Here is a 21,498-nt window from a genome sequence, read left to right as displayed (position 1 = left end):
TGTGATATGAACATATATGTATATGATTTATGTGATATTAAATATATATGCAATGTAAAATGAGAGACATTTTTATATCAAAAAGTAGATACTTTATATAAAAATGAATAAAAAGTGTGAAATAACATTTTTGTCTAAAGCTTTGTTTATATATGAATTAAATAATTTCACATTTTTATTTATTTTTTACATAAAATACCTACTTTTTTTACCTTACACCTATATATTCCAATTATATATAAATTAATAATATGCTCAAAATATTTTATAAGTATACTGATAATATACCAGGAGATATTCTATAGTAGATACTGGTAATGTAATCAAAATATTTTTTTAATATACTCACAATATACAAAAAAATATTCTCTGCAGATCTTCCTGTTCGACACAACTTTTTAAGACCGTGGTTTAAAATCGACTGATAAATTTACCGCCCGTTTACCTTTTTATAGTCTTTTTATAGCCCTCTCTTATGAGGAGGAAAGTGGGAGGACAAGGAAGTCGGCGGGGGACGAGATCGCGGAGAGGATGGAGGAAAAACTACTGATGGGCACGGACGAGGACGAAGCGGATCAGGGGGAGGGGCCGGAGGGAAGGCACTGGAAGGGGATAGGGAGGGTAATAGTAGTATTGTATTACGTAATTTGATTACCGCACGTCCACAGTGTAGATTCTGAATTATAGTGTGAGGAGGAAGGGTTGAAACTTCGGTTGAAACGCAATTTACTTAGGTAATAATTAAAAGACATATGTAACGAAAAAAAATAAATATTTTATTCAAACAGAATAAAATTAGGTAACGTTTTTTGTAATTACTAAAATACACATTTAATAACATTTAATAATTTTTAATAAAATGTATACTTGAATAAAATAACAATTTAAATATAAACTTTATTGCATATATGTTTTGTTTTCTTCTCGACTTTTTTAACAGTATTATTTCTTTTTATTTCTAAATTAAGGTGCCTTAATCGAATGTATGTTCTTGTTCGAACCGAGCATGCTAATACATTCCTTGGCGCAGAATTATTTATTTTTTTCGACACAAGGTCCGTCACTCTATCGAAAATGAAAGGTTTCCTCGAGAGTCCATTACCATGGAATGCTAAGAATTCAGCATTCATAATTCTTCCTACATTTTCAAAATCTTTTGAAGGTTGAATACAATTTCCTCTTTAAATGCAGGACAGCCAGTCACCCGACGGAATTAACGTATGTGTTGGAACTCCTAAGTGTGATCTGATAAGTATGATCAGATTACACGCTTTGTCGGTTAGACTAGTAGTTAAGCTTCGAGCTAGACAAATAATGACAAAAGACGAAAAATGAACGAAGAAAGAAAGCTTGAGTAATTACCCGGGAAAAAAAAATTATATATAATTATATATAATTATATATAAATATATATGATTACATGTGATTATATATGAAATTTGGTGCTTCATATAAAATTATATATGGGTCCATATATCATTATATATGAGCATATATAATTCCAAGTAAAGTAGGAATCTTGTAGGTCAAAATGGAAATAAAGTATAAATATAAATAAATATAAATATAAGTAAAAGTATAAATAATAAATAAGTAAATATGTATAAATATTATTCTTAGACCAAGGAAGCGCAAGGTGACAATTTATTTAAATTTATTTAAAATGGGAACGTATGCATGATGTAAGCCTGATCTACAATGTGTTCTTTGTTTCCTGTTTTTTGCTCTTTTAACCTCTTTCTAGTCTCTTCTGAAATTCGTCAATTTTTATCTTGGACGACAGATAAAAGAGGTTAAAAGAGCAAAAAACAGGAAACAAAGAACACATTGTAGATCAGGCTTACATCATGCATACGTTCCCATTTTAAATAAATTTAAATAAATTGTCACCTTGCGCTTCCTTGATCTGATCAGACCATGCAAATAATTAATATTTATTTGAAAAACACAAAAAAAAATTAAATATAATGCCATGAAAAAGAAGTAAAATAATAGTATTATTTCAAGTATATTTATTAGAATGAGTAATATCACATAAAATATATATATTTTGTACACAAAATTGAATTTAAAGGAATACGTACAATATTTTAGAAATTTAGAAAGTATCTCAAAATTGCTGTAGTCTTAATATATAGGATGTAGAAGATATTTAAAATGTATAAAATACAGTAGAAAGTAAAATAAAATTATGAAATGTAACAGATAGCGTAATGAGAGGCGTAGAAATTTACAAAAGGATACCGAATTCCTACATTATAATGTAGGAATTCGGTATCCTTTTGTAAATTAGAATTATTATGTAATTTGATGTAAATCATTTCTGAAACCAGTCGTTTAGATACATGTTTACCGAATTCCTACAGGATAATCTACAATGTGTTCTTTATTGCTTCCTGTTTTCTGCTCTTAACCTCTTTGCGACTATCTCGTATTTCGCAATTCCGTCGCGTAACGTGATGTTTCTAGTCTCTTCTGAAATTCGTCAATTTTTATCTTGGACGACAGAGAACAAAAAACATCGCGTTACGCGATGGAATTGCGAAATACGAGATAGTCGTAAAGAGGTTAAAAGAGCAAAAAACAGGAAACAAAGAACACATTGTAGATCAAGCTTACATCATGCATACGTTCCCATTTTAAATAAATTTAAATAAATTGTCACCTTGCGCTTCCTTGATCTGATCAGACGATGCAAATAATTAATATTTATTTGAAAAACACAAAAAAAATTAAATATAATGCCATGAAAAAGAAGTAAAATAATAGTATTATTTCAAGTATATTTATTAGAATGAGTAATATCACATAAAATATATATATTTTGTACACAAAATTGAATTTAAAGGAATACGTACAATATTTTAGAAATTTAGAAAGTATCTCAAAATTGCTGTAGTCTTAATATATAGGATGTAGAAGATATTTAAAATGTATAAAATACAGTAGAAAGTAAAATAAAATTATGAAATGTAACAGATAGCGTATATAGATAGACCGGCCCCTGCCGTAAGAGCACGCGTAGCAAAATAGACGGTGCAGACATAGCCGTGGATATGGTCCTCTCTCTCTTCTGATCGCTTGGTGGGGATAGAAGTCTAGACTAGTGGGGACTAGTATACTGGAGGGGGCATCCCATATCAAGGAATGGGAGATATTACGTCCCACGATCTCACAGCACTGTATGTGAAGAGCGTGGGAAAAGCTTTAGTTGATAATTCAGACAGATACATCCATTTGGTACTTCTTTGTATTATTTTATGTACTATTTTTCTTTGTACTATTTTAACATCATTTGAGTATTATTATAACATACTTTACGTACGCGTAACTGCTTTCATCCTATAAATATTCCGTGTTTTGTTAGCTACGGTGAATAATTATTTTATCTACCATTCGGATTTTTTATTTTGAAATATATAAGTGACAAGACATTGGTGGATTCCAAATATTATTTCTACCACTTAAAATGGCAAATCGCAATCGAAATCGAATTAATTACTTTGTTTGTAATGTAGCAGCAATACCTCGGTTGGATCACCAACCGATCTTGCCTTCATTGGCTGGATCACCAACCGATCTTGCCTTCATTGGCTGGATCATCAACCGATCTTGTCTTCATTAGCTATCACCAATCTTGAAACTCTGCCATTGTGTCACACCGGAGAGTACAAGATCAGATGGCAATATAACGTCAGTGAAAGTAATATGGCCACTCATGGTACGCATGTTTAAATAAAAATAAAACCCTTTTTCGACGGAGAACATGCTGGCCAAGTTTGATCTCGATCCGTGCACTAGTTTCGTAGGTGGCCATATTGCCATCCCATTCGGCATGTAATATTTCAAAGGCATTTCTGCAAAATTCCATTTGAAATATTACATCTTTCATTAATATTTCAGAAATTTTTCACGACCGTTTCTACATCATTTCGGCAATGTTTCAATGTCCGCAATTATTTTAAATGCGACCATGCTGAAAGATTTCGGCAATGTTATGAAGTATTTTCTCAAATATATCTACGAAATATTGCGGAAACACTTCAGAGATGTTTCAAATATATTTTACACTAAAAAAATGTTTCGTATTAGCAAACAAAATTTTCTTACTGACGCAAAAACTATTTGTTGATATGTGAAAAATAAAATATTTTATTACCGGAACAAAAAAAATATATTAAGCCGTATATGTGCGTATAGCCGTCGCGCGTTTGTCCGAAAAATCCGCTCTCTCAACCGGTCACCCATCCAAGTAGTATATCGGCGCCTTGTCGCTTGACATCGATGATTGAACAGGGTAGTGGTGATTCTCTGACTCTGACGCTTCTTTCTTTCTTATACTTGCTTATTTTGGTGAGCATAAAGCTATCGCATAACAATATTAATAATACAGATATACGAATAAATCTTTTTTGCCAGTCAGCGTCGAATATTATTTTATATTAAATATTATTAAATATTTTATATTTTATATTAAAAATGCCATATGACAAAATTTGGAATATCAGAAAATTCTTAATAAAAAAGAGAAAAAATGCAATAATTATATAATAATAAATTTAATTTTTTATAAGTTATAAAGTCTGTCAGCAACTTTTCGGAAATATTACAAATGCAATGTTGTATGTGAAACATTCAAAAATATAACGCGTGCAATGCAAACGTAATAATAGTTTTATCATGTATCAGAAATGTTTCTAAACCATTGCATCTGCAATATTTCTCCCGCAATATTGTAGAAAATTCACTGCCTGCAATTCAATTTTTCATTACCGACGCAATCTTTCGGAGATTTTTCACAGGTATTTTAGATGCGGTGTTGCGTTTAGAATGTTACAGAAATATTATTCGTGCAAAGTAAACGTAATAGTGCTTTGGAAATGTTTCTGAAATATTGCATCTGCTACATTTTTTTTTGCAATATTACAGAAACTTATAAATATTGTAAACAACTTTCTGAAAGATTTCAGACATATTGTTAATGCAATATTGCAAAAAACATGGTGCAGGTACATTTTTGAAATATTTTAGATGCATAGTTGCAAGTGAGATGTTAATGAAGTGTTTCTGCATTGTTTCCGAATATTTCAATATTTCAGCAACATAACATGCCGAGTGGGATATTACTATTGCCATGTATCAAACCAGGCTACGCTCACACGCACATACGTAGAATGGCACATATGCACACAACAACACTGCTCACGTGCGGATATACACAAAGAATAGAATTTTCGAATAAGGCACTATTATTGACCTTTGACCTCACGTATCTCGGAAACTGTTCATTCTTTGACCACGGGCCCATTATGACTTTTGATCAGGACGACATGAACTACATCATACTAAAATTTCAGCAAATTCGACGGATGGCCAATTTTCCCTGTGATGTGTGCGCGGGTTCTTTCTCCAATAGGCTCACACAGTAAGTTTTAAGATTGGTATCCGTAGTTCGTTGTTTTAGAATATCTATAGGCTTTATTAAGAATATATGTTTAAATTTTATGAATTATAAAAATTTCGAACGTAAATGCGTATTTAATAAATAATTTCCTTATACGTCAAGTAAGTACATATATTATCTTAAACATAATGTTTGCTAAAGGATACTGATTATTTGTTCGCCATCATCGTATTTAATGGTGCGTCTCCACCTGCGAGTAAAAACTCTCGAGAGCAAAAAGAAAGAGAGAGAGAAAGAGACTCTCGAGAGTCTCTCTCTCTCTCTCTCTCTCTCTCTCTCTCTCTCTCTCTTTTTGCTCTCGAGAGTTCTTACTCGCAGGTGGACACGCACCATAAGGGAATGTATGATAGGGAAGCTGAACTTCCCTTCGGTCAGATCGTCGCAATAATTTTTATCGCTCGGGTCCTGTGATAATAACAAATTCAGTTAGTTCAAGTTTACTTAATTAACCCTGGGAACGGGCACCCTGAGTGATTTTTACACCCCAGTGTCGAGAAAATAAATCTCACGTCACTTAATAATGAAAAAACAAATTAATAATGAAAACAAATTACTTACCTTACAAACGCACATATTGCAATAATCATTGTGTATTTGATAAAAATATCCCATTAAATTTAGTAGGGACGAAAAATCTTTTTCACATGTAGAAAAAAGTTTCATTAATTTCACCATTAAGATGACCAGCCAGCCAGCCTCTATAAAAATAATTAATATTCGAATTTTATATATGTAATTTAATTTTTGAAATGGAGTTTCTGCTTCAGCTGATAATAAAAGTTATCGCAAAATCATAAACATTTACTTCTTATCGCATTTTTCTCGTACTCTTCGTCAGTCGGACACGTTAAATTATCTCTCCAATATATATCCATACTTTGTCCTCTGCTAAATTCTAGTAATTCTTCAAATAAGATTTTAACTGCCTGTTAACTAAGATATAAAAATAGATAACTTAATTAAAAAAACTAAAAACTCCGTAAACTATTATTTTATTGCGTATCCCCGTAGGGTTTGCAATCTAGTCTCCTTGTGGCGTTTTTGCAGGGACGTACCCAACCCTATCCAACTACCATTACCATCTCCTTTTCTTAACCCTTTTGGACCAACGGCTTAACGTCTCTTCCGAAAGACGGAGCCCAGTTTACCATCTAGGGATACTGTATCCATTTGGATCTATCCGCTAGATGGGGGGCAGCCGTTTTGCTGAGAAAAATTCTCATCGGCCTAGTGTGGGATTCGAACCCGGTTCTCCGGATTACGAATCTGGCGCTCTACCCACTAGACCAGCCGTCTCCCCTAGATAACTTAATTTATGTTGTATTTAACAAAATAATATATTGGCTCGATTTTGTTGAGCTTCGAATTAGTACTGATTGTAATCAATACAGTACTGATCGTAAAGAAATATGTATACAGTTTTATAAGTGCTTAACTGCAAACATGTCGTGAGATTTTTCAAGAATGTTATATCTTTCAAATACACACACACACACACACACACACACACACACACACACACACACACACACATTATCTTTATTACTTATAAAAGTTTTTAAATTATTTGAGGACAAACTTGTTAAAAAGCATTTAATGCTATAAATTCAACTATCTATGATATAATATTGCAATTCTTGAAATATAGTAATGTGGATACTTTAAAAAATATGACATTCTTGAAAAGTCTAAACTCAATTCAATAATAAGGGATATTGGATTATGTCTGTGAAGTTGGCATATCATTTTCCAGCAGATCAAAAATAAAAGGGAGTTTTTGTCGCATACAGTCGAGTTCTATAGTTCCTGATACTTTTTAGTAATAGTTCTGGTGATTTTACCCAAAAACAGTCGATCGCAAAAAAGGTCTGCTAACTTCTCGTAGCAGATCATTTTCTAGCAATCAAAAATAAAAAAGAGTTCTTGTCGCATGCAGTCGAGTTCTATAGTTCCTGATATTTTTTAGTAATAGTTCTATTGATTTTGCAAAAAAAAAGTCCATTAAAAAAATTATCTGCTAGTTCTCCGAAATCTCGGAGTTCCGGTTTATTTAAAATATTTTTCGAATTGTTCTGAGCATACTGAAGCATTTTCTAAAGAGTTCCCGACACTAGCAATGTTGTATGATTGTTTAAAAAATTAATACCGCCCAAAAACCGAGTACTTAGAAAGAAAAGAGTGATATGCTGTACGAAATGTAACAGTTCCGGTTTATCTAAAATATTTTTCGAATAGTTCTGAGCGTACTAAAGCATTTTCTACAGAGTTCCCGACACTAGCAATGTTGTATAATTTTTTTATAAATTAATACCGCCCGAAAGCCGAGTATTTAGAGAGAATAGGGTGATACGCTGTACGAAATGTCGCAGTTCCGGTTTATCTAAAATATTTTTCGAATAGTTCTGAACATACTAAAGAATTTTCTAAAGAGTTCCCGACACTAGCAATGTTGTATGCTTTTTTTATAAATTAATACCGCTCGAAAGCCGAGTATTTAGAGAGAATAGGGTGATATACTGTACGAAATGTCGCAGTTCCGGTTTATCTAAAATATTTTTCGAATAATTCTGAACATACTAAAGCATTTTCTAAAGAGTTCCCGACACTAGCAATGTTGTATGATTTTTTTATAAATTAATACCGCTCAAAAGCCGAGCGGTTAAATTTTTTAAACAATCATACAACATTGCTAGTGTCGGGAACTCTGTAGAAAATGCTTCAGTATGCTCAGAACTATTCGAAAAGTATTTAGATAAACCGGAACTGCGACATTTCGTACAGAATATCACCCTATTCTCTCTAAATACTCGGTTTTCGAGCGGTATTAATTTTTTAAACAATCATACAACATTGCCAGTGTCGGAAACTCTTTAGAAAATGCTTTAGTATGTTCAGAACTATTCGAAAAATATTTTAAATAAACCGGAACTCCGAGATTTCGGAAAACTAGCAGATAATTTTTTCAATGGACTTTTTTTTGCTAAATCAACAGAACTATTACTAAAAAGTATCAGGAATTATAGAACTCGACTGCATGCGACAAGAACTCCCTTTTATTTTTGATCTGCTGGAAAATGATATGCCAACTTCACAGACATGACATATTCCATCCGTATATAATATATGACAAAAATGCAAAAATTTCTAAGTTTTTTTTGTTAAATACAAAGAACAAATATTTTATATTGTAATTTTTTTATAGTAGGGGAGACCAGGGACAAACGTAACATTTTGCTCATTTGAATTGATACCTTCGATTTACTTGTTTATATATATATATATATATATATATACAATATATATACTTTTTCTCTTTCATAAGATAAATACATTCTTTACTTACATTATGGTATATGAATAAAATTCATTCACATTTTATAATTACTTAGAAAAATCAAGTTTTAATATAAAGATCGAATTTGTTACGATTGTCCCTACCCCTAGGGCCGGTTATTGTAACAGAGCTCAAGACTGATTTTATTAAGGTAAAATAAAATAAAAACGAACATATAATCAATGTAGCAAAACGTTTTATTTTTTAAAAGCTTTTTTAAATAGTTCTAGACATTTTAAATTATTTTAAACAGACGTTGCTAAACTTTTATTTGTTTTTCTTTTTTGTATATTTGGCATTTTAAAATAATAGTAAAAACATTTTTATTTAAAAAATACATATATAAATAAATAGAAATCAACACCAATAACAAATATTACTTTCGAGTCAAAAGTAACAAACTGATACTTTTGTCCTAAATTATATTTTTGCCACAATTGGTTAAATACTCATTATTATAAAATAAACTAACCTCTAACTAAAGGAATAGTAACTTATTTATAATAAACAATAAATAAAGGGGTAAACTAAATTTCCAATGATTTGAAGTCGGCACTAAATTAATAATACTTTAAAGAATTTTTTTCAATTTTTAAAGTTAGCACCAAATTAATTTAATAATTATTAATTTGGCGCCGACTTAAAAAATTATTTTTTTTTCATGCTTTTTAGAGCTTTTTTGTTCAAACGTTTTTTTACGGTTATAGAACTATATGTACGTTCAAAAAACATATATGAAACTAATATGTGCTACCTACCCGGGAAAAAATGATTAGATATAATCATATATAATTATATCTGGAATATGGGAGACCGGGGCTAATTATATATAATTATATATTTTTTTATATGGGGTTATATCTAATTATACATGGCCACATGTGCAATCTGTGGTCCCACATACAACCAGATATAGCACCATATCTACTTGTATATAAATGTATATAATTTTATGTGAAGCCAGATATAATGATATGTGAGTAGTGCACTCTACATATAACTAGATATAGTATTATATACAACTATATATGCAGTCATGTATAGCCAGATATATTTATGTGACTATAATCTGGCGCTATATACAACCAGATATAGTACCATATCTAATCGTATATAAATGTACTAGCTGGTTACCCGGGCTTCGCCCCGGAGGACATATGTAATAAGACACGCAAATAGTCTCTCTCTCTCTCTCTCTCTCTCTCTCTCTCTCTCTCTCTCTCTCTCTCTCTCTCTCTCTCTCTCTCTCTCTCCCTCTCTCTCTCTCTCTCTCTCTCTCTCTCTCTCTCTCTCTCTCTCTCTCTCTCTCTCTCTCTCTCTCTCTCTCTCTCTCTCTCTCTCTCTCTCTCTCTCTCTCTCTCTCTCTCTCTCTCTCTCTCTCTCTCTCTCTCTCTCCCTCTCTCTCTCTCTCTCTCTCCCTCTCTCTCTCTCTCTCTCTCTCTCCTCTCTCTCCCTCTCCCTCTCCCTCTCTCTCTCTCCCTCTCTCTCTTCCTCTCCTCTCTCCCTCTCTCCCTCTCCCCTCTCTCCTCTCTCTCTCCCTCTCTCTCTCTCCCTCTCTCTCTTCCTCTACCCCTACTTCATGTATAATTCTTTGAAATTCAATCAATTATTTCCCAAAAAATTGGAAAAAATTATAAAAACCGGTTTCCAAAAAGATCAATATCAAAATAGTACACTTTATAGCACTTCCCGGGAAATTCTACCCCTACTTCATATACAATTCTTTAAGATTCGGTCAATTAATTCCCGAAAAATTGAAAAAATTTTAGTACCGGCTTCCAAAAAGATCGGTAACGAAAAATTATACACTTTATAGCACTCCCCGGAAAATTCTACCCCTGTTTAATCTATAATTCTTTGAGATTCGGTCAATTATTTCCCGAAAAATTAGAAGAATTGGAAAAACCGGTTTCCAGAAAATCGGTAACAAAAAACTATACACATAGTGGCACTCCCCGGAAAATTCTACCCCTATTTCATATACTTTTGGTAGAAATTTGATTTATAATTCTTTGAGATTCGGTCAATTATTTCTTAAAAAATTAGAAAAATTAAAAAAACCGGTTTCCAGAAAATCGGTAACGAAAAACTATACACTCTATAACACTCCCCGGGAAATTCTACCCCTATTTCATATACTTTTGGTAAAAATTCGGTCGAATAGTTCAAGAGTGTATAAAGGACATACATACATACATACATACATACATACATACATACATACATACATACATACATACATACATACATTCATTTTTATATATATAGATTTGAAGCCAGATATGATGATATGTGAGTACTGCACCCGACATATAACTAGATATAGTATTATATAAAACTATATATGCAGTCATATATAGCCAGATATATTAATGTGACTAATCTTGTCCTATCCCTTACGGAAAGAAACTACAGCGGATTACAGAAAATTATATTACAGGAACTACATAAAAGTATTACACAAAATTACAGACTGAAGTATTGTAATATACTGTAATATTTTCGTACTATACGCTCGGATTACAGGAAAATATTACAGGATTACAGGACTACAAGATTGCAGTCCTCTTAATACTAGAGGACACTGATTTCCGACATTCACCCGGCATAAAAAAAAATTATTTTTTTCTTAGTTTTATTACTTTTTTATAACTAAATTTGTTTTTTAAGATGCAGTCTATGATTATAAATATTTTCTTGTATTTGAAAAACACACCTTGGTGGGATTCGAACTCGGGACCTCGGGACCTCTGGATCGTGAGCCAACTGCCTAATGGCCGTATCACACTAGCGGTTCGCGTTGGCGTTGCCGTTGCGTTTGCCGTTGCGATTGCTGTTGAACCAATCACACTGCGTCGTTGCGATTGCGATTGCTGCCGCCGTTCTGCGCTTTCCTGCGCTGCAAGGAACGTTTTGAGAACGTGTCACGAGTTTTCGAGAAGGCCTCGACTGTGTTTGTTTTCCCAACTACAGCAGACGAAATTATAACCTTCCGAAATGGTCCCTACCAGAAGATTGCAGTATTATTATTATCTCCATCGCAGGAAGAAAATATGTTCAATTGCTCTCTACATCATTATCTTAGAACTTTGGCTTCGCATACCTAATCGAAAGTTATGGATTCACCATTGGATTGGGAGGAGAGGACTACAGGGTGCACATAATAATCTCTTTCTTGAACTTCGAACGGAAGATCTAGGAAGATATCGTAAGTAGGTATTAAATACTTCTGAAGAGCTAATTATTTTATGAAGATGTTCTTTACTATAGTTAAAAAATGATAATTAGGTTAGTCGGTCTTTATGAAGCATATTTATATCCACTGATCTCTTTCAGGTGCCTTCGAATGACTCCTGAAATGTTTGACTGGCTTGTGAGTAAAGTTTCTCCACTTATAAAAAAACAAGACACTCATTTGCGACTAAGCATTCCTCCTGATGAAAGGCTAGCCGTGACATTACGGCACCTTGCAACTGGTATGTTATTACTCTCTTCAGATTATGGAAGGTTATGAGCAACAGCAAAATCATGCGCTCGTATAATAAAAATTAATTTTGATTTTTAGGTGAAACCCAAGAATCGTTATCTTTGCTCTTTCGAATCGGTCAAAGTACCATTTCAGGAATTATTAAAGAGACATGTAAAGCTTTATACATTGTCTTAAAGGACACATACCTCAGATTCCCATCAACAGAGGAGGAATGGAAAGCTGTGGCTGCTGAATATAGCGATAGATGGAACTTCAGCAATTGTATAGGAGCAATAGACGGGAAACATGTTGTAATTTCCCCACCATTACAGTCAGGCTCTTTGTATTACAACTATAAGGATTCTTTTAGCATTGTCCTTCTTGCTGTTGTGGATCCTCAACTGCGCATCATCTATGCAGATGTGGGCACTAATGGGCGCATATCAGATAAAGGTGTGTGGAACAAATGCTCACTGAAGCGGCATTTAGAGGAAAATACAATAAATGTTCCCCCACCAGCACCTCTTCCTTGTATACAAAAACCATTTCCATTTGTTATTGTGGGTGACGAGGGATTTATGTTAACTAAAAGAATATTAATCCCATACCCCAAAGAACAACTCCGAGGCAAGAAAGATCGGCGAATATTCAACTATAGGTAAGCTTGGTGTCAGAACTCTGTAATGTGAATAAACTGAATGGAGCTATTTAGTAATTGTATCTTTACTTTCAGGTTGTCTCGAGCAAGGCGTTGCGCAGAAAATGCCTTTGGAGTTATGGCAAACAGATTTCAAATTTTTCGTTCTCCAATGCGCTACGATCCAGATGATGCACGTGACATAGTCATGGCTATTTTGTGTTTACATAATTTGTTACGCAGTGACACTATTGGGCGTGCACTGTATACTCCTCCTGTCATGGTAGACCATGAAGATGAGGTTATTGGACGGATTAGACCTGGAGAGTGGCGTCAAGAACCTGCCCCTCAAGGATTTTTACCCCTTGGTAATCTTGGAGGAAATCGTCATGCCAATGACGCATTAACTTTAAGAGACGAATGGTGTGCTTACTTCAGTGGTGTAGGAGCAGTGCCTTGGCAGGACCGAATGATTAGCGCTCAAGATAGAAACTGATTATTGTCATTAATTCAGATTTTCTACTTCTGAAGATGTAATAGCCTGTACGTAACCAAAGTCATTATTTTTGGAAATATAACTGAAGTAATATATACTAAATAAGATATTGTTGTTATTGATTACTGTCAAACTTTACATATAACTGAGTGAATATATTGTGACAAGGCAACAGACACTTGAGAAGTCAATACATACTTTTCAATCATCTTTTTATTACAACTACATATATTTATATGTATACATACATTTATATCACAAATACATATTTTTGTACTTTTTATTACATTATTTAATAATTTCAATACTGATGCACCAACTAAAAAATATTTCTTAAAACTGAAGCATTAAGACCTATTAAATATCACAGTCCTATATCCCGTGGATATAGGACAAAATAAACTAAACACAAATGATTAAAAAAAACTGCATAAAGTAAAACTAGAATTTATAGCATTAGAAATCTTAGTAACATATGAGAGTGACCTTCAAGAGCAAAACTTGAAATAAAAAAAAATGTTATACCTTTTAAAATTAAGAAAATAAAGAGTCATTTTATATTTGGCCTTAGATACAGTAGCTGCAATCAGTACTTTGTTAAAACCCCAAGTATCTCGTTTTCACACTGTTTACGAGTCTCCTCTGCTTTTATATTGCGGAGCCTGGCAGCAATAAATGAACAAAAAGCTTCAGGAGCATCTACTTCTGAATTGAGGGATGGTACTGGTTCAGATGCAATTTTTTCTATAGCTTTCACAGCGCCCTCAAGGAGCGTCGCTGATGTCTTCTTACCAGAACCTCTTTTATTAAAAAATGATCTTCCTCACATGGACGTTTTGCTGTTGTCCCATTGTTGATGGGTGCTGAGGCTGGTCTGGGTGGTGGTGTCGGGACGGATAATGGTGATATTATGATCCCAGCAGGATCAGAGCTTGGGCCAGGTGAAACCAGTAGAGGTCCATCACAGGAACTGCCAAGGCTCTCATTAGAGTTAGTGGCATTTGACGTATCTTCGGGCAGCATCATAAATTTCTAATAAATAAGAAATGAAAAGAATTATATTTTGGAAACTGCACATCTGAAATGAAGATAAATTGGTGACCTGTACTTGTACTCACCTGAACATTTTCATCGTAATAAATGCTGTGGAAAGCTAAATCAGTATCGCTGCAGATAGCAGACAGGGGTGGACTTGGTAAATTTGATTTAGATTCTGCCTGAGCGCAAGTCTTCATCAAAAACAATAGGCGTTTGTAAAGATACCAAGTAGGCTTGAATCCGTCATCAGCACCATTTCCACTGTTCTTGTTTTTGCATTCCTTGACTTTTGCCAAGTTTTTCATAAAAGTCTCCTTCATATTTTTCCAGCGCTTTGCAACAATTTCAGCTGTAAATAAAAACTTCATACATCAATAATGATCAACACAATGAAGAGAACATAACCCCACTTTTCAATCCCACTTATTGTCATTGTTCTGAGCTGAGCATAGTGACACATGGTAGTGAAATTGATAACTTTCCTTTTTTTCAACAATTGCAATAAATTTTTATAAAAACTTACCGGTAATTGATGGAATTTTGAGGGCATCGGCAACTTCTGCCCATGCCGCCGGTTTTAAATCGGCACGTTTATAAATTGAGGAGGTGACATCCCACAAAACAGGACGAGTTTCAATCTCCTGGATCATTTTCATTTCCACGTCAGTTGACAGAGACTTCATTTTGGGAGGCATGATCGCTTCTTGTTAATGTGGTCATGTGAGCTGAACAGGCTCTGTGATTGGTCGTCGTTGGCGTTGAGAAAAATAGACGGGTGGCTTTTCTGGAGCCGTCAGCCGCCAATGCCAACCGCTACTCTCTGATTGGTCAAGACGCAGCAACTAACGCCAACGCCAACGGCAACGCCAACGCGAACCGCTAGTGTGATACGGTCCGCCACTTTCTGATTGGTCGAGACGCAACAGCTAACGCCAACACCAACAGCAACTCCAACGCGAACCGCTAGTGTGATACGGCCATTACGTGGTAGACTACTTCTTAATTTGATGTAAGTGTTATATATAGTCTACATATGTCATAACCAGCACAAATATATAATTTTTCAAAAATCATCTTAAGAAACAAATTCAGTTTAAAAAGAGTAATAAAATTTTAAATTGGATATATGATATAATATTTCTTAAAGTCGGGTGAATGTCAGAAACCAGTGCCGGCTCATTATGAAATTACTTATAAAATATGAAATTAAAAAATAATAAAATGTGGTTAAAAAGTGATACATTAAATCTAATAAATTTCAAACAATATTTATAGAAATAATTTATATATATACAGCTGCATTGAAGTAAAAGTATACTATATATGGAGGTGGAGGGGTAAAAACCACAGTGGTGTAACTCAAATTTTTAAAAATATTTTCTCGTGTGTATAGATGCAATCTGTACAATATATAAATTGCATCTATGCACACGAGAAAATATTTTTAAAAATTTGACTTACACCACTGTGGTTTTTACCCCTCCATATATGATAAGACTCGCTATTTCAAATTTTATGGATTACTGGTAGCATTACGCTTAATACACATGTGTAGTAGTGTATTACACATTTTGTAGATTACATGTGTAGTCTACTACACAAGTCACTTACCACACGTGTAGTATATTACACATATAATGGATTACACGTGTAGTCTACTACACAAGTCACTTACCACACGTGTAGTATATTACATATATAGTGGATTACACGTGTAGTGGATTTCACCCTTCATGATTAGACGTGTATTCCATATTACAGGGATTTCACGCACTAAGTAATTACAGCGTGTAATAACTACAGATTATTGTGTTCCTTTCTGTGATAACTACAGGTGGTCCTGTAGTAACTACACAAGTGTAATATTTACTGGCTGTAGTTTCTTTCCGTAAGGGATGTACAACCAGATATAGCACCATATCTAATTGTATATAAATGTATGTGAAGCCAGATAAAATGATATATGAGTAGTGCACCCTACATATAACTAGATATAGCATTATATACAACTATATATGCAGTCATATATAGCCAAATATATTTATGTGACTAATCTGGCGCTATATACAACCAGATATAGCACCATATCTAATCGTATATAAATGTATGTGAAGCCAGATATAATGATATATGAGTAGTGCACCCTACATATAACTAGATATAACATTATATAAAACTATATATGAAGTCATATATAGCCATCCAGATATATTAATGTGACTAATCTTGTCCTATGTACAACCAGATATAGCACTATATCTGTATAGATATAAGCATTTATCCATGTAGATTATATATGATTATATATAACCATATATAAACTTAAATTCGAATTATCCGATAGATGGCATCCGATAGGATTTATTTCTCGTATTTAAAATTTGACAAACAGTGGTATAAGAATGATATCAAGAGACACGGCAGTATCTCACGCCAAGCAGCGCCAAGTTATATATATGTATATATGAAGAAAAGATATAATAATATATGATTATATCTAATGCAATAAATATTTTATATATATACATATATGTATATATATATATACATATATATACATATATATATATATGTATATATATATAAAATATTTATTATGTTAGATATAATCACATATAACCACATACAATTATATATAACCATATATGGTTATATGATTATATGTGGTTATATGTAATTATATACAATTATATACAATTTTATCAGCTCATTTTTTATATCTAATTATATCTAATGTCGATTTTATATAATTATATGTGATAATATCTAATCATTTTTTCTCGGGTAGGAAAAGTTTTCCTTAGGTGCGGCGTATATATCGGAGTTACTCTAAAGGCACGTAATAGAGTAATTGCGCGTTAATCCTTGTGCGACGTAAATAGAGGAATTATCTTAATATAAAAAGGTATTGCGTCGAATAGTCAAGGATTATGATTAATAATGCACTGATTTTTTATATGTCTTATATAACTTGTTTTCCGTCGCGCCGGTCAATTTAATGATAATCATCTAAACATTCTAATATATCCCAGGTAGCACATACACGTTTCAGAAATGTTTTATAAGCGTTTTTCCGAAACGTTTTATAACCGATTTCTAGAAACGTTTCTCATAAGTAAAAATGTCTATTCGAAAAACGTTCAATGGAACGTTTCTTTTCCGATAAAATAACGTTTACAAAATTATTATAGAAACGTTTTGTTTTAATGATAAAGACATTTTAGATAAAGACATTTAAAATTCCTACTTTTTACGTCTTTTGAACGTGTTTATGACGTCTTTGAGACATGCGTGAGAATGTTCTAGAAGCTTTATGCATATACCATCTATGACGTCTATTCTTTTTCGAAGAAATTTCTGGTGCACATTCGTGCAATAAGTTAAAGTGAAACAAAATATACTTGTCTCACTCTAACTTAATTGCATTACTTGTGTGCACCAGTTAGGAAGTTCTTCAAAACGGAACACACGTATAAATGTTTTTTCAATGGCCATGTTCAGCAGAACGTTTATTTTGCAACTGTTGGAAGTTTTCTAAGCTCAGATTTGTCCGATGACAAATAGATTTTAAAACCGGTAGGACAAAATTAATTTAAGTAAATAAGTGGATATATGTGCATAATTTTGAAAGAAAAAATGTAACAAATAGATATTTTTGTTACTGTATAGAAACGTAAAAAATACGTTTCTTAAATCATGGTTTCAAAAACATTTTTGTTCAAACGTTTCTTAACGGTTCTTTACGGTTATGAAACTATGAATACGTTCAAAAAACGTATATGAAACTAATATGTGCTACCTGGGATTCTAATATATTTATTCTAAACATAGATACGCAGATTATATATCAATAGGGGAGACCGGGGCTAAACCGCCAGTTTTTTTTCGGAGCCGATTTTTAACAACAAAATAAATAATTGAAGTTAAATGTGGTATACCACTGTAAAGAGTGAACCTTTAGCTACAAAATTTATTAAGGAAATTTTTATCTACGTCGCTTTGTTTAACCGGTATAGAGCAAAAACGACAACGGTGCAAAAATTGAAATCTCAAAAATGCCGGGGTTGAACCGCCACCCCCCCGGGGTTTATCCGCCACACTGCATTTTCAATACATATACGTACATGTAATCCTGAAAAATGATATGATACATTTTAATAATTGTTTTTTAAGAGAAAAATATAAAAATTTATTAAAAATTTTTATGCAAAACATTAAAAAATAATTGTTTTACCTATTCCATAAAACAATTTAGGCACGTGAATACAGAGGTTAACCAAATCGTAAACTCCCCAACGGCACGTCACATTGTCAACGCGGGCAACCACGGGGAATACGCGTGACGGCGTTCCGGTGCCATAGGATCAGCGCGGACCCTCGAGCAACCTAACCAAGCCGCGTTTCTCGCGGGGGAGCGATAAATAGCGACAGGGGGGTTAGAAAAGCTCGCGGTGGAGCGCGACCATTTTACCGACTCGACGGCGTCCTCGCGCCGATTCCTCGACGCGCCGACGACGACGACGACGACGGCCATGACCACCACGACGACGACGGCCACGACCACCACGACGACGACGGCCACGACCACCACGACGACAACGGCCACGACCACCACGACGACGACGACGACGACGACGACGACGACGACGATGACCACCACCGACACCACCACCACTACAACGGCGGCGACAATGACGCCGAGACGATGCGGCGAACGCTGGACGATGCGGTCGCACGCGCGACTGTCACTGACACAACGACCAACAACGACGATTTACCGCGGCCGGGAGTCGGGACGATCTACAGCGCGCGCGGCATGTCAACTCTCGCGCGGAAATCGCGGGATCTCAGAGCCGTGCCGTGCCTCGCCGTACCTCGCCGACGTGCCGTGAGCGTAAGCGATCTCGAAAACAACGGTCCGCCATCTTTTCGGTCGGCCAAAACACCCAAAAACACCCGTTTTGCGACGATACGTGCGTACCATTTCCCTCCTACACAAACTGACGCACGTGCAAGGGAAGACAGAATCACGCTCGAGGGAAACCTAACCTGAAATCGCCGTGAGCTGAAGTCGTGCGCCCGGCGCGCCACAGTGACGAGACTGGCGGACCAACCCCGGGTGCTTACTGGCGGATAAGCCCCAAACATAAGTTTCAGGTTTGATCGCCCACGAAATATTAGACATCAACGATAATGAAAAAACTACACTGGATTCGTGTTCAGCATGCATTACTCTTTATAATCACGTACCGCGAGATTTGGAGAGCAAATATTATTGCAGATATTACAATATTTCCACGCGCAGAAAATTTCACTTTCACCTTCCGAAAACACGTTTGCCCTCGTAAAAATCATAACACGGCAGGTAACCTGCCGAAACTCCGTTGGTCACATGGGTACCATAAGCAGCGTTTACAATGTTAATAGCGAGTTCGCACAATATACAGGTTCCGAGATATTTGATTTGGCGGTTCAACCCCGCTGGCGGTTTAGCCCCGGTCTCCCCTACTGGACACCACAGATGCGCGCTTGGCGCGCGCTATTTATAATAGCTTTAACACTATGCTATTACTATTGCATTATTAACTCCTTGATACACACAACTGTTAAAATATACGATGACAGCTGCAAACGAAGTAAGCGCAGCGAGAGAACCAACCGACATCGCGGAAAAGCGACAACAATAAACTTCGATAGATTCGACTATCGACTTTACATCTCTTTTTTAGATATGGATGGATGGATGGATGGAATGGATTATGCTATTACTATTACACTATTAACTCCTTGATACACACACTGTCAAAATATACGATGACAGCTGCAAATAAAGTAAGCGCAGCGAGAGAATCAATCGGCACCGCGGAAAAGTGGCAACAATAACCGCAATATATTCGAGTTCGACTTTGCACGCCTTTTTTAGAGAGGGATACTTACTTACTCGATTTACACGGAATATTTGTAGCAATATTTACACGTAGCATTTTTTTACGTGTCTGAGAATCGTGTGTGATTAAGCATTATGTTCTCCACAAATTAATAAATATTCAAGTGATGTTAAATAACCATTATGACTAATAATACGCTGATTTTTTTATATGCGATAACCTTCGTCTTTTCCGGTCAATTTAATGATATTCATCTATAAACATTCTAATATATTCTTATACATTCTGAACATAGATACGCAGATTCTATATATACACTTACTCGATTTACACGGAATATTCGTTCCACGTGGCATTTTTTTACGCGGCTGAGACTCGCGTGTAAATAAGCTTTGTGCTCTCCACAAATTAATAAATATTCAAGTGATGTTAAATAACTATTAAGTAAATTTTTTAACAAATAATTATTTTAAATAATTAATACAAAATAGATATTAAGTAAATGTCATATAAATATTTTTTCTACATTATTTAAATAAATAGTTCATGTAAAATAAATTTTAAAAGAAGTCAGATTATCGTAATAAGTACGATCGAGTAAGCGGAGTAAGAAGATTTAGCTTACTGATATACATATAATAAGTTTAATAAATACAATAGAAAGATACATTTTCTGCCCGCATATAAAAAGCACCGCGTAAACGGAGGAATTATTTGCCGTGTAAAAAAACTGCGTAAAAGAAAAACCGCGTATAAAAATCGCATACTGCTTCGTGTCGCTATATTTTATTAAAATTAAAATTTAACAAATGTTTTGATTTATTAGGTTATTTTCAGTGTGATAAAGTTATTTAACAACAGAAACCGATAAGAAAGATATGAAGTTCGCAAATTTGCATAACTCGCATTAAGTAATTATCACAAACCATTAAATGCAAATCGTGTTCTCTCAGTATAAAAAAGCCAAACAATAACAAATAAAAACTGTTACATAAATACTTCTAATATTCTTTGTAGAAGGTCATGTTCAGCTCCTTTTTCATCAGTAAGATATATGTTTTCCAACTATTAAAAAACCTTTCAAATGTAACACAATAATTAAAAAAAAAATTATATATATATGTTTCATTAAAATTTTTTCATATAAATAACCGTTTCTCAAAGATTAAAAG

General features: G+C 34.2%; 2 protein-coding genes across 5 annotated transcripts; one reads left to right on the top strand and one right to left on the bottom strand.

Moving 5' to 3' along the window:
• The first annotated feature begins 11,331 nt into the window (after window positions 1–11,331).
• LOC139785496 (uncharacterized) lies at window positions 11,332–13,683 on the top strand. Of its 2 annotated transcripts, none has more exons than XM_071724647.1 (4): window positions 11,332–12,010; window positions 12,135–12,274; window positions 12,364–12,925; window positions 13,001–13,683. In XM_071724647.1, the coding sequence occupies exons 1-4, from the start codon at window positions 11,796–11,798 to the stop codon at window positions 13,398–13,400; spliced, it is 1,317 nt and encodes a 438-aa protein (XP_071580748.1). In that variant the 5' UTR covers window positions 11,332–11,795; the 3' UTR covers window positions 13,401–13,683. The 2 variants fall into 2 exon arrangements, with proteins under 2 accessions (XP_071580748.1, XP_071580749.1); XM_071724648.1 differs by having other exon boundaries at window positions 11,919–12,006.
• Window positions 13,596–20,132, bottom strand: LOC139785497 (uncharacterized). 3 transcript variants are annotated; one of them, XM_071724650.1, is made up of 4 exons: window positions 18,673–20,132; window positions 14,962–18,570; window positions 14,519–14,787; window positions 13,596–14,432 (listed from the first exon to the last, which is right to left on the bottom strand). In XM_071724650.1, exons 2-4 carry the CDS (start codon window positions 15,131–15,133, stop codon window positions 14,154–14,156), a joined length of 720 nt encoding a protein of 239 aa, XP_071580751.1. In that variant the 5' UTR covers window positions 15,134–18,570; window positions 18,673–20,132; the 3' UTR covers window positions 13,596–14,153. The 3 variants fall into 3 exon arrangements, with proteins under 3 accessions (XP_071580751.1, XP_071580752.1, XP_071580750.1); XM_071724651.1 differs by having other exon boundaries at window positions 14,962–15,401; window positions 18,910–20,132; XM_071724649.1 differs by having other exon boundaries at window positions 14,962–20,132.
• Window positions 20,133–21,498: the final 1,366 nt, after the last annotated feature.

The sequence above is a fragment of the Temnothorax nylanderi genome, unplaced genomic scaffold (genome assembly GCF_030848795.1).
Source record: "Temnothorax nylanderi isolate EJ_2023f unplaced genomic scaffold, tnyl_v1.0 TNYL_tig0815_pilon, whole genome shotgun sequence".
Lineage (NCBI taxonomy): Eukaryota > Metazoa > Arthropoda > Insecta > Hymenoptera > Formicidae > Temnothorax > Temnothorax nylanderi.
This window is presented reverse-complemented; position numbering and strand designations above follow the sequence as displayed.

Bases quoted from the DNA above. Each gene is read 5' to 3' on its own strand.
- LOC139785496 (XM_071724647.1), top strand. From the start codon at position 11,796: ATGGTCCCTACCAGAAGATTGCAGTATTATTATTATCTCCATCGCAGG. The intron at 12,011-12,134 runs GTAGGTATTAAA...GATCTCTTTCAG, and splicing joins GATCTAGGAAGATATCGTAA to GTGCCTTCGAATGACTCCTG. The intron at 12,926-13,000 runs GTAAGCTTGGTG...CTTTACTTTCAG, and splicing joins CGGCGAATATTCAACTATAG to GTTGTCTCGAGCAAGGCGTT.
- LOC139785497 (XM_071724649.1), bottom strand. From the start codon at position 15,133: ATGCCTCCCAAAATGAAGTCTCTGTCAACTGACGTGGAAATGAAAATG. The intron at 14,788-14,961 runs GTAAGTTTTTAT...TTTTATTTACAG, and splicing joins CAAAATTCCATCAATTACCG to CTGAAATTGTTGCAAAGCGC. The intron at 14,433-14,518 runs GTGAGTACAAGT...CTTATTTATTAG, and splicing joins ATTACGATGAAAATGTTCAG to AAATTTATGATGCTGCCCGA.